Raw genomic sequence first — 13,553 nt, forward strand, 5'->3', positions numbered from 1 at the left:
ACTGAAGTTTAAATAGTAATCAAGCCATTGAAGTAGATGAGTTTTTCTTGGTGCATGTGTGCTAAGTCGCTTCAGTTGTGCCCAACTCTGCAACCCCATGGACTGTAACCCGCGAGGCTCCACTGTCTCTGCATTGGCAGGCAGGTTCTTTACCACTAGCACCACCTGGGAAGCCCTTTCCTTATGGTATACCAAAATTATAAGAGAACAGTGTTTAGGAAAAAACCCTGGAACATCAATCAAGTTGAAGATAGAGACAATACAGAAGCCAGTAGAATTATTGAGGATATCTGGCCAGGCAAGTATGGGAAAAACCAATGTATTATGTGTCTCAGAAGCTAAGGGATAAAAATGTTTTAGGAAAGTTGGAATATTGTTTTGTGTTAAAGAGAAATGAAGAAAATAAGTCATTTCCAATGATAGAGATTCTGATTATAGAGAACTGGAGTCCTGTAAAAGATTGTAATTATTGTGATGAGAAAACTATAAAATAGTTTTACAAAGTGTCTAAGAGCCAGTTTATCATAGAAATAAGTTCATTCTGAAATTCAGGTTTTCAAGGACACTATTACTTCTTCCTAAAGATATTGGAAACAGAACATGACAGGAAGGAATCAAACTATTGTCTCAGAGTTCCTCCTGCTGGGACTGCCCATCAAGTCAGAGCATCAGAACCTGTTCTACGCCCTGTTCCTGGCCGTGTATGTTACCACCATCCTGGGGAACCTTCTCATCATCGTCCTCATTTGCTTGGACCCCCACCTCCACACACCCATGTATTTGTTTCTCAGTAACCTGTCTTTCTCTGACCTCTGCTTCTCCTCTGTCACAATGCCCAAGTTGCTGCAGAACATGCAGAGCCAAGACCTGTCCATCCCCTATGCTGGCTGCCTGACACAAATGTACTTCTTCCTGTTCTTTGCAGACCTGGAGGACTTCCTCCTTGTGGCCATGGCCTATGACCGCTACGTGGCCATCTGCTGCCCCCTGCACTACACCACCATCATGAGCCCCAGGCTCTGTCTCTTCCTGGTGGTTGTGCCCTGGATACTGACCACATTCCATGCTATGTTGCACACCCTGCTCATGGCCAGGCTGCATTTTTGTGAAGACAATGTGATCCCCCACTTTTTCTGTGATTCATCTGCTCTGCTAAAGCTGTCCTGCTCTGACATTCGAGTTAATGAGCTCGTGATATTTTTCGTTGGAGGGCTCATTGTCGTCATCCCATTCCTACTCATCATCACGTCCTACGCACGAATCGTGTCCTCCATCCTCAAGGTCCCTTCTGCCAGGGGCATCTGCAAAGCCTTCTCCACCTGTGGCTCCCACCTCACTGTGGTGTCCCTGTTTTATGGGACAATTATTGGTCTCTATTTATGCCCATCAGCTAATAATTCCACTGTTAAGGAGACTGTCATGTCTATGATGTACACTGTGGTGACCCCCATGCTGAACCCCTTCATCTACAGTCTGAGAAACAGAGACATGAAAGGAGCTCTGAGAAGAGTCTTTTGCAAAAAGAAAACTCCCTTCTCTCTATGACTGTAAAGTTGGGATTATGATAAAGTTGGGATTTCTACACAATTTGATTTAGTAGGTATATTGATATCAATATTGGGATATTTACCCAGATTTCTGTTTTCAATGACCTTTTTTTGCAATTACTTAGGATATTGTCCAATAAGTAAGAGATACAGTGGAGGTATGTGGTAGGACTTGGAAAGGGGATGTTGGTGACCTCCTAGCAGGATCTTTCTCATTTTTCTCTCCAGGTTACTCAAAGAAGCTTCATTTTTAAATTTCCAATTAACTTTGTGCCCTCCCTCCACCTTTTTTTCATTACTGTTTTCAATGTTTTATTTATTGCTGAAATAAACACTACTGTTTACTGAGCATTTACTCATTTACTTGTTGACACACCCTCTCCCTTCTGTCCTTGACCCACCACCTTGGACAGATGTTCCATGAATGAAGAGACTGAAACTGCAGAACCTGGGCCCATAGTAGCCTATTAATATTTACTGAACCAGACAACCCCCAATGTAATTACTTTTCTCATCCTCTGATTTGAAAATATGGAGGAGACTAAAGAAAGAGCACAGCTGTGATAGCTTGTAAAATAGCATTAATTTGGGATGTGCTGCCTCCTTGCCCACTGTGTGCCGCTATGGGAGCAAATTCTTGGGCCAGTGGTCCCTTTCTAAACCTGGCCCTTTTGGATGTGTGAGGCCACCATCCAGGCCATGCCATGCTTCTAGGAAGGCCACTTAGAACCCAGATCTGCCACACTAAAGGTATAGAAGAGAGCTTTTGCTTCAGTGTCTGTGTCCCTTTTTTAAACACTTAATTTATTGTGTTTTTAAAAAAAGTAACAAAAAACATGCATTATATAATACTGTGTCCTTGAGGTCAATACTATTTAAAATGCAAAATTCTCCCCTGCTTACCTCTGCTAAACTGGACTTTTAATTGTTGAATATAGATATTTATTTATCTCTTCTTGAGCAAGGGTTTGCATTATTCTGTCTCTTAACCTTCTCTCCTCTGTTTTATTTTCATGTCTCCAGTGTCGTCTTGACCTGCCCTGAACCTCAAGTGAGCTTTCTATCTCCTTTGCTACAATAGTTTAGTTCATCTTTGTTGTTGTTCTTTAGTCGCTAAGTTGTGTTTACTCTTTTTTGACCTCGTGGACTTTAGTTCACCAGGCTCCTCTGTCATGCCATAGGGCAACTAAGCCCATGTGCCACAACTACTTAGGACCGTGCACCAAGAGCCTGTGCTCTGCAACAAGAGAAGCCACCGCAACGAGAAGCCCACATTCCACACCTACCTTCGTTGCTGTGCGAGGGCCCTTCTGTAGTTGCCCTTGTTCACAGAAGGGCCCTTGCACAGCAACGAAGACCCAGCACAGCCATAAAAAAAGTTAATTCTGGTTTTGTGGCCATAGATAACTGCAGCCTAAGGACGAGCTGGAATCTAGGAGGTATTCTGGCACATCTGGGGAGTATTAGAGACGATGCAGGTGACAGGTGCCAGTATGTTTTCCCACAGAGGTAAGAAGGCAGAAGTACTTCAGTGGGATTCAAACTGCGTTTTCTCTTCTATCTTGACTTGAGGAAGAATTGAATATGATCAGGGAGTGTTTCTCTTGTCTCTTATTCTAGTACTTCCTATATATCTGCATATGGTTGTGTCATGTAGGTAACTACTCCTTGTTAGTTACAGGTCATTTATGGGAAATGGCCTTTTACTGAGAGATTCTTCCACCTTGAGAATCTTTCCAAAATATGTGTCTTGGGGCTTTCCTGGCAGTTCAGCAGTTAAGACACTGAGTTTCCCCTTAGGGAGTGCTGGTTTGATCCCTGGTCAGGGAACTAAAATCCCACATGCTGCCCAGAATGGTCAGAAAACAAAAACAGAAAACCCAAAACACAATGTCTTTCTTGGCACTTTACTCAAACCACTGAAGCTTTCTTGTTGCCCACAGAAAACAGCCTGTTACACTCCTCCGAATTTTTAGGATACTACCGTATGGTTCCTGCTTGTTTTATGACTTCACAAACCATCCTCTTTTACCTCTGGAAATGTAGGCTCCAACCACAAGTACCCCATGTCCGTTCCCTAAACAGGCAGTGATTAAGCTTTCATGTATGAGCTTCTCTCCATCCTCACCTTCCCCCAGAGTATAGTCAGGTGTGATTAGTGATTGTAATCAGTTGCTGCTCCAGGACCCTGAGAGCATTTGTCCTAGAGAAAGCGAAAGTGTTAATCGCTCAGTCGTGCCTGATTCTTTGTCACCCCGTGGACTGTAGCCCACCAGGTTCCTCGGTCCATGGGATTTTCCAGGCAAGAATACTGGAGTGCGTTGCCATTCCCTTCTCCAGAGGATCTTCCTGACTCAGGAATTGAACCTGGGTCTCCTGCATTGCAAGCTGATTCTTTACCATCTGAGCCACCATGGGAGGTGGTATCCTAGAGAGGTCTTGAGCAATTACTTTGTCTTTAATGAGTTCCTCCAGGATCCAGACTCCTCTGGGATCCAGGGCCCGTTTTGCCCAAGGATGTGCAGAATGGGAGATGTGGATAGGATTTTGCACATGCCAGGGATAATTTTAGAGGCGTTATCTCACATGCCTTAGTGCATAAAAGGGAGCAGGATCTTGGGTCACAGTCCTCTCACACTGGGTAAGCTGGGCAGAGAGTAAATAAGCTGGTCTCTTAGAGTTTTTCCGACCTGAGAGTCTTGATTTTTCAGGTTGTGTGGTGTTCTCCAGGAGAATTTTTGAAGTATGGTAATGCTTTCCTTTTCCACCTCTCTGCTTCCCAAAACTTCACTACATTCGAGAAGATTTTATTAAGGTTCACATGTTATAATCTATTTTTATTAACGACAACGTTCTTATGTATTTCTTACCACATCATTTATTCCCAGAACGTTGTGTAATTTCAGTGTACTAACAACTCTTGAGGTAAGCATTAATGCCATACTTCTGAACCCTTGTTTTATTTTAGAATTACCTTGGAGCTTTAAGACAACTCTGTATGGGCTTCCTCTCAAAGACTGTGCTTATATTTATCTGAGGGGTCCAGTGATCTTTATTTTTAACAGTGTCATGTATTCTTGCTACTCACCGTGAACCCCATGGACTGAGAAGGGGCATTACCTGGGTGCTGATTAAAATGCAGAAGCAAGCCTACTATATCAAAATCAGTGTTTTACAAGCACTCCCAGGGGATTTTTCAGGGATATTAAATTTAAGAAGCGTTACCCTAGATTTCTTCAAATGCAGTTCTGGCTGAAAACTACTGACTTAACAGGTGAAGAAGGTGAGACGCTCATGGCACCATCAGTGACAACATCCCCAAGTCCTGTCTCTGGTTTGTGATCGCTAGTCACACTCTTAATACAGAAGTGATCCCCAGTCACACAAATGGGGTCCTGCTCATTTGCCAGGGAGACAAAATTCTGAGAAACCAGGTGTCTTTTCCCAGTGTTTTGCCTCTATGTAATATCCATGTGAAAACCTACTGATGTTGCTGGATCAGCCAGCATCAAGGGGTGAAATCTCAGCTGTTGGATTCAGTTATGTCTTTAATGAAGGAGCTTCCCACATCTAAGATGCTTCTCCTCTGCTTTTTTGTCCACTTTGAGGTGCACTATGGAGTGTTAGGCTTCTTCAGAGAAACAGATCCAATAGAGAATTTTATCAATGTCTATCCATATACATGCTTATGTCTATTATCTATATCATCTGTATTAGTGTAATAGTAGTGTGTTTGAAAGGGCTTCTCAGGTGGCTCGGTGGTAAAGAATCTGCCTACCAGTGCAGGGGACGCAGGAGATATGGGTTCAATCCCTGGGTTGGGAAGATCCCCCTGGAAAAGGAAATGGCAACCCACTCCAGTATTCTTGCCTGGGAAATCCCACGGGCAGAGGAGTCTGGCAAGCTACCGTCCATGGGATTGCAAAGAGTTGGACACGGACCAGAGACTGAGCATGCATACAGTGTGTCTGAGTTACAAGAATAAATACCATTGGGACAACATTGCTCCATACATTTTGTAATACAGTGTCAAGGTTAGTGCTAAATGGTTGAGGGTAGTGAGTTTCTGTCCTGGGAGGAGTTAGTAAGAGTAGTGATTCTAACTTAAAAGAAGTTTTGCTGGGTTTAAAGTTGGAGGAATGCACATCTCAACCAGAAGCATAACCAATGGATATTTATGAAACACCACCTGTATCCAGGCACTTGGCCAGGTGCTGGCTCTGTGGCAGCTGTGAAGGCAGACATGATCCTTTCCTATATGGAGTTTATAATCTGGTAGAGAAGGCAGCTGTAAAGAAATAATCCCTTTGTCATGGAGTGCTGTGGGGACAAGAAGGATGCTTGGAAACATAGCAGTGCATTCTCTGCTGGTCTGGGGGAGACAGGGAAGGTTTGTAGGGTGAATGACATGAAATATATGTGAAGGAAAATATGGGAAGCCATGTAAAGAGGGAGCAGAAGGGAGAGAACATTAGGGAAGAGGAACAGTGAGTGCAAAGTGCTAGAGCAAGAGTGTTGCATTTAAGTCCAGCTTTGATGGAGAGTGAAATGTGAGTATAGTTGTAGGGCCAGATGAAGTTTCAGAGTTAGGTAAGGGTCAGGTCATGAGTCACCTTTTGAAAGGAATTTGCCTTTATGTTAAGAGCAATGAGAATCCATGAAGACTTTATGGAGCATGGTCATCCATTTTTCATCTTAGAATGTTTACTATGATGAAAGATACCGATGTAGAGGGTTTCAAGTATGGAAGCAGGGAGATAAATTAAGAGGTTTTTCCAAAGATTGAGATTGACATATGCACCCTACTATATATAAACTAGATAACTAATAAGAACCTAATGTATAGTACAGGGAACTATACTCAATACTCTGTAATGGCCTATATGGGAAAAGAATCTAAAAAAGAGTGTATATATATATATATATATATATATATATATATAACTTATTCTACCTGCCAATGCAGTAGACACAAGAGACACGGGTTTGATCCCTGGGTCAGGAAGATTCCCAGGAGTAGGAAATGGCAACCCACTCCAGTATTCTTGCTTAGGAAATTCCATGGATAGAGGAGCCTTCTGGGCTACAGTCCATGGAGTTGCAGACATGGACATGACTGAGCATGTGTGCACACACACATGCACACACACACATCTGATTCACTTTGCTGTACATCTGAAACTAGCACAACATTTTAGATCAACTATATTCCAATAGCTTTTTTTTTTTTTACAAAAAGATTTTTCCAATAGTACAAACAAGATGTGATGTCAGGCTGATCTAAGGTGGTGACAGTGTGGATAAGGAGTGGTGAAGGAGAAAGAATTTCTAGATCTTGTTGACAGATATTGGGTATTGATAACAGAAAGGAGGAAATGAAAGACTCTCATGCTTTAATCTGGGTAACCTGAAAGTCTTTTTCCGGGATATGGAAGACCTGAGGAGGAGGGAATCGGGAGAGGCACAAAGGGATATCGTGTGTTTCTTTTGAAATCTGTTTAACTGAAGATGTGTGTGATAATCCAAGTAGAGATACTACTCAAGCAATTGAGTATATTCTTTTATGGTTTAGAGAGACATCTACAACTGAAGTTTAAGTGGTAATCAAGCCATTGAAGTAGATGAGTTTTTCTTGGTGCATGTGTGCTAAGTCGCTTCCATCGTGTCCAAATCTGCAACCCCATGAACTGTAACCCGCGAGGCTCCACTGTCTCTGCACTGGCAGGCAGGTTCTTTACCACTAGCACCACCTGGGAAGCCCTTTTCTTATGGTATACCAAAATTAAAAGAGAACAGTGTTTAGGAAAAAACCCTGGAACATGAATCAAGTTGAAGATAGAGACAAAACAGAAGCCAGTAGAGTATTGAGGATGTCTGACCAGGAAAGTATGGGAAAAAACCAATGTTATGTGTCTCAGAAGCTAAGGGATAAGAATGTTTAAGGAAAGTTGGAATACTGTTTCATGTTAAAGAGAAATGAAGAAAATAATTCATTTCCAATCATAGAGATTCTGATTATAGAGAACTGGAGTCCTGTAAAGATTGTAATTAGAAAAATATTAAATATTTTTGCAAAGCATCTAAGAGCCAGTTTATCATAGAAATAAGTTCATTCTGAAATTCCGGTTTTTGTGGACACTATTATTTCTTTCTAAAGATACTGGAGACAGAGCATGACAGGAAGGAATCAAACCATTGTGTTAGAGTTCCTCCTGCTGGGACTGCCCATCGAGTCAGAACATCAAAACCTGTTCTATGTCCTGTTCCTGGCCATGTATGTTACCACCGTCCTGGGGAACCTTCTCATCATCGTCCTCATTTGCTTGGACCCCCACCTCCACACACCCATGTATTTGTTTCTCAGTAACCTGTCTTTCTCTGACCTCTGCTTCTCCTCTGTCACAATGCCCAAATTGCTACAGGACATGCAGAGCCAAGACCTGTCCATCCCCTATGCTGGCTGCCTGACACAAATGTACTTCTTCCTGTTCTTTGCAGACCTGGAGGACTTCCTCCTTGTGGCCATGGCCTATGACCGCTACGTGGCCATCTGCTGCCCCCTGCACTACACCACCATCATGAGCCCCAGGCTCTGTCTCTTCCTGGTGGTTGTGCCCTGGATACTGACCACATTCTATGCCATGTTGCACACCCTCCTCATTGCCAGGCTGCATTTTTGTGAAGACAATGTGATCCCCCACTTTTTCTGTGATTTGTCTGCTCTGCTGAAGCTGTCCTGCTCTGACATTCGAGTTAATGAGCTCGTGATATTTTTCGTTGGAGGGCTCATTGTCGTCATCCCATTCCTACTCATCATCACGTCCTACGCACGAATCGTGTCCTCCATCCTCAAGGTCCCTTCTGCCAGGGGCATCTGCAAAGCCTTCTCCACCTGTGGCTCCCACCTCACTGTGGTGTCCCTGTTTTATGGGACAATTATTGGTCTCTATTTATGCCCATCAGCTAATAATTCCACTGTTAAGGAGACTGTCATGTCTATGATGTACACTGTGGTGACCCCCATGCTGAACCCCTTCATCTACAGCCTGAGGAACAGAGACATGAAAGGAGCTCTGAGAAGAGTCTTTTGTAGAAAGAAAATTCACTTCTCTCTCTGATGGTAAGGTTGGTATTTCTACACAATTTTATCTAGTAGATATGTTAATATTGAATATTATTTCAGATTTTTTTGTCACCATGTAAACTTTTGTTAAAATGACATAGAACATAATCATTCAATAGGTGAAGTGTAGTTGCATAGTTGAACTAGGGAAGGAGGTCTTGATGATCTTGTAGCAAGGTCTTCCTCTTTTTCTTCCCTACGGGACCCTCTAAAAGCACATTTTAAGATCAGTTTTTTAAATGATTTCACGCCTTGCATGCTTACACTAATTTAATGCAGGAGATTTTTTTTTTTTAAGTTAGAACTTTGCTTTGATTCTGGTATTACTTTAAAATAGTTATACTCTTAGATCAGTGCTAAATAAGATCCACACTTCATAACCTCCCAGCCTCCCCTAAATGTGTCCTATTCACTTTTCCATGCACATTTTTTACATCATTTTATATCTTAGCTTTTTTCTCCCTCTGATTTATTTTTGTGTCTACCTTATGTTTTCCTGACCTTGTTACCAAACTCAAGTTCAGCTCCTCATTGCTCAAGAATCCAATGCTAAGAGACAAGTGTTGGGTAAAAGGAAAGCTTTCTTTATTGAGGATGTTGGCAATCCTGGGGAGAATGTGAAATCATGTCCCAAAGAACCAACTCCCACTTGCCAGGTCTTGCTCAGAGATTGTATCTGGAAAAGAAGAAGGGATTACTTGCTGGGGACAGGGTTATGGGGTCCATGATTGCTCATGGACAGTTTTCTGATTTGTTGGTGATGAGGTAACCAAGAGTCAATATCATCAACCATCTGGCTCCAACCCATCTGGGATCATCATATCTGTTAATTCCAAATTCCTAAGGCATCCCTCTCCTTCTGACCCCTTTGGTAACCATCAATTTGTTTTCTGTGTCTACAAGTCTGTTTCTGTTTTGTAAATAAGTTCATTTTTATCATTTTTTTAGATTCTACATGTAAGTGATATCATATGATATTGTCTTTCTCTATCTGACTTATTTCACTTAGAATGATAATCTCTAGGTTCATCCATGTATTTCATTCCTTTTCATGGCCAAGTAATATTCTATTGTGTTTGTATGTTTGTGTGTGTGTGTATCACATCTTCTTATCTATCCATCTGCTAATGGACATTTAAGTTGCTTCCATGTCTTGGCTATTGTAAATAGTGCTGCTGTGAGCACTGTGGAGTATGTATCTTTTAAAATTATAGTTTTAATTTTTTTCTAGGTATATGCTCAGGAGTGGGATTGCAGGGTTATATGGTAACTCTACTTTTAGTTTTTTAAGGAAACTCCATATTGTTTTCCATAGTGCTGCACCAATTTATATTCCCACCAACAGTGTAGGAGGGGTTCCTGTTTCTCCACACCCTCTCCAGCATTTATTACTTATAGAGTTTTTGATGATGGCCATTCTAACTGCAGTGAGATGATGCCTTATTGTAGTTTTGATTTACATTTGAAGAGTCAATTTTATATAGTAAAATCAATCCATTTGACAAGTTCTTTTTGACAGCTCATTTTGACAAGCTTTGAAATCTCAAATTTTAACATTGGTTTTCCTCAGATACAATGCAGTCAAATCAAATTCTCAATGGAATTATTTTTTGGAAACCAACAAACTTATTTTGATGTAGAGAAGTCTGACATATTTGACTGCATAAACATGAAAATAGTAAGAAAAAATAAGAAAGAGAAGTGACAGACTATAACATGTCTAACAGACACAAGGTTAAAATTCAAAATATCCAGAGAGCTCCTACAAATCATATTAGAGTAAAATGACAGCTGAACAGAAAAAATGTATAAAGAACATTAAGATAAAATTCATAAAGAATAAACAATACGAAAATATGCTCAAGTCAATGTTAACCAGGGAAAAGCAAATGGAAAAAACATGAAGTGGTAATTGAATGACCACATAATTGACAATTTAAGAAAATTTGGAAAACTCAGCAGTGGTCACAGGACTGGAAAAGGTCAGTTTTCATTTCAACCCCAAAGAAAGGCAATGCCAAAGAATGCTCAAACTACCACACAATTGCACTCATCTCACACGCTAGCAAAGTAATGCTCAAAATTCTCCAAGCCAGGCTTCAACAGTATATGAACTGTGAACTTCCAGATGTTCAAGCTGGACTTAGAAAAGGCAGAGGAACCAGAGATCAAATTGCCAACATCCGCTGGATCATCGAAAAAGCAAGAGAGTTCCAGAGAAACATCTACTTCTGCTTTATTGACTATGCCAAAGCCTTTGACTGTGTAGATCACAACAAAGTATGGAAAATTCTTCAAGAGATGGGAATACCAGACCACCTTACCTGCCTCCTGAGAAGTCTGTATGCAGCTCAAGAAGCAACAGTTAGAACCGGACATGGAACAACAGACTGGTTCCAGATTGGGAAAGGAGTACGTCAGAACTGTATATTGTCACTCTGCTTATTTAACTTATATGCAGAGTACATCATGTGAAATGCCAGGCTGGATGAAGCATAAGCTGGAATCAAGATTGCTGGGAGGAATATCAATAACCTCAGAAACACAGATGACACCACCCTTATGGCAGAAAGTGAAGGAGAACTAAAGAGCCTCTTGATGAAAGTGAAAGAGCAGAGTGAAAAAGTTGGCTTAAAACTCAACATTCAGAAAACTAAGATCATGGCATCTGGTCCCATCACTTCATGGCAAATGGATGGGGAAACAGTGGAAATAATGACAAACTATTTTTTTGGCTCCAAAATCACTGCAGATGGTGATGGCAGCCATGAAATTAAAAGATGCTTGCTCCTTGAAAGAAAAGTTATAATCAACCTAGATAGCATATTAAAAAGCAGAGACATTACTTTGCCAACAAAGGTCTGTCTAGTCAAGACTATGGTTTTTCCAGTAGTCGTGTTTGGATGTGAGAGTTGGACTGTGAAGAAAGCTGAGCGCCGAAGAATTGATGCTTTTGAACTCTGGTGTTGGAGAAGACTCTTGAGAGTCCCTTGGACTACAAGGAGATCCAACCAGTCCATCCTAAAGGAAATCAGTCCTGAATATTCATTGGAAGGACTGACGCTGAAGCTGAAACTCTAATACTTTGGCCACCTGATGTGAAGAACTGACTCATTTGAAAAGACCCTGATGCTGGGAAAGATTGAAGGCAGGGGGAGAAGGGGATGACAGAGGATAAGATGGTTGGATGGCATCACCAACTCAATGGACATGAGTTTGAGTAAACTCCGGGAGTTGGTGATGGACAGGGAGGCCTGGCGTGCTGCAATTCATGGGGTTGCAAAGAGTCGGACATGACTGAGCGACTGAACTGATTCTATAAATATTATCACTGCAGAAGCAAGATACATTGTTGAACTCATGGATTTAAAAAATGAAACACAATGTCATTTGTTTATATTTATATCACATGCCAATCTCTCCTCCTTTCCTCCCTGTATTGATTATTCTCTATTTCCTTCTTCTTTCCTTTCTCATTTTTTATATATTATAGTGCTTGAAATAATTTTCAAACCCCAGGACATTTAACTACAGAATTCAGCATTTGGGAGCTCCTAGAAACAAGAACAGTCTCATATATGACTGTAATACTATTATCACATCTAAGAAATTTAACATTAATACATATATATTTAATATACAATCTGTATACAAATTCCCCCAATGATAAAGGTTTGTTCTTTGAGACTTGTTGTTATATTAACTATATACCATTTTTTGTTTTAGTCCCAAAGGCATGTCCAACTCTTTTGTGACCCCATGGACTATAGTCAACCAGTCTCCTTTGTCCATGGAATTTCCCAGGCAAGAATACAACAGTGGGTTTCCATTTCCTTCTCCAGAGCATCTTCCCAACCCAGGGATCAAATCCATGTCTCCTGCACTGCAGGCAGACACTTTACTACTGAGCCACTTGGGAAGCCCACTTATATACCATACAATCCACCCATTTAAAGTATAAAATTAAATGTTTCTGTATATTCAGAGTTGCACAACAATCACCAGAGTTTTAGAACATTTTTATTACCCCCCAAAGAAATCCCATGCCCGCTAACAACCACTACCCATTTTCCCTTAGCAACTGCCAATCTCCTTTATTTCTCTATGGATTTGCCTATTCTGATATTTCACATGACTAGAATTATACAGTATGTGACTTTTGTGACTGGCATAATGTTTTCAAGGTTCATGCATCTTGTAGTGTTTATCAGTACTTCATTTATTTTTTATTGCTGAATAATATCCCATTGTGTGGATACACCACATTTATTTACCTAGCTATCAATGAATGCTTCTTTCCACTTGAGGGCTATGGTGAATAGTGCCAGTATGTCCATTCATAAACATACATTTGTATTTCAATTTTTTTCAGGTATATACCCAGGAGTGGAATGTCTGGGTCATTCAGTAATTCTATATATGACTTTTTGAGGAATCTCCAAATTACATCACTCACATTTACCCTCTTCCAGTGACCCCCATCCTCCACTCTCCTTCAAACCCACACACTGTATTTCAGCCACAATGAAACTCTTTCACTTTGTCGGAAGCTCCAGGTTCTCTCACCCCTGGGTTTTTCCATTTACCATTTTCTCTCTCTGGATACTTTCATCTCCTTTTCCTGGAAGACTCCTCAGCTACCACTTAAACTTCATTGAAAAAAAAATGTCTTCTCTGACCCGCTGGTTAAGGTTGGGTGCCTTGCTATATACCCTTATCACATCCTGTATCCCCGCATGATAAAATTTGTAACACTCAATAGTAGCTTGTTTTGTTGTGACGTCTGCCAGGTAGACAATAAGCTTCCAGAGGGCAGGGACCATGTCTTCCTTGGCCACTGTTTTCCCTGTATCACATGGCTCAGTGTTTGGTGGATGGCAGTT

The 13,553-nt window shown here is 41.1% G+C and overlaps 2 protein-coding genes across 2 annotated transcripts; both read left to right on the forward strand.

The window, feature by feature from the left end:
* The first annotated feature begins 600 nt into the window (after window positions 1–600).
* On the forward strand, window positions 601–1,545 carry LOC145542531 (olfactory receptor-like protein DTMT). Its single transcript, XM_081581427.1, has one exon. The coding sequence runs from the start codon at window positions 601–603 to the stop codon at window positions 1,543–1,545; it is 945 nt and encodes a 314-aa protein (XP_081437553.1).
* A 6,175-nt stretch (window positions 1,546–7,720) lies between these two features.
* LOC145541975 (olfactory receptor-like protein DTMT) lies at window positions 7,721–10,780 on the forward strand. The gene has a single exon (XM_081579818.1). It carries the CDS (start codon window positions 7,721–7,723, stop codon window positions 8,663–8,665), a length of 945 nt encoding a protein of 314 aa, XP_081435944.1. The 3' UTR covers window positions 8,666–10,780.
* Window positions 10,781–13,553: the final 2,773 nt, after the last annotated feature.

The sequence above is a fragment of the Giraffa tippelskirchi genome, chromosome 3 (assembly GCF_054371585.1).
Source record: "Giraffa tippelskirchi isolate mGirTip1 chromosome 3, T2T-mGirTip1v1.2.pri, whole genome shotgun sequence".
Classification (NCBI taxonomy): domain Eukaryota; kingdom Metazoa; phylum Chordata; class Mammalia; order Artiodactyla; family Giraffidae; genus Giraffa; species Giraffa tippelskirchi.

What these genes read in the sequence shown, in the direction of transcription:
- LOC145542531 (XM_081581427.1), top strand. Translation starts at nt 601, where the DNA reads ATGACAGGAAGGAATCAAACTATTGTCTCAGAGTTCCTCCTGCTGGGA.
- LOC145541975 (XM_081579818.1), top strand. Translation starts at nt 7,721, where the DNA reads ATGACAGGAAGGAATCAAACCATTGTGTTAGAGTTCCTCCTGCTGGGA.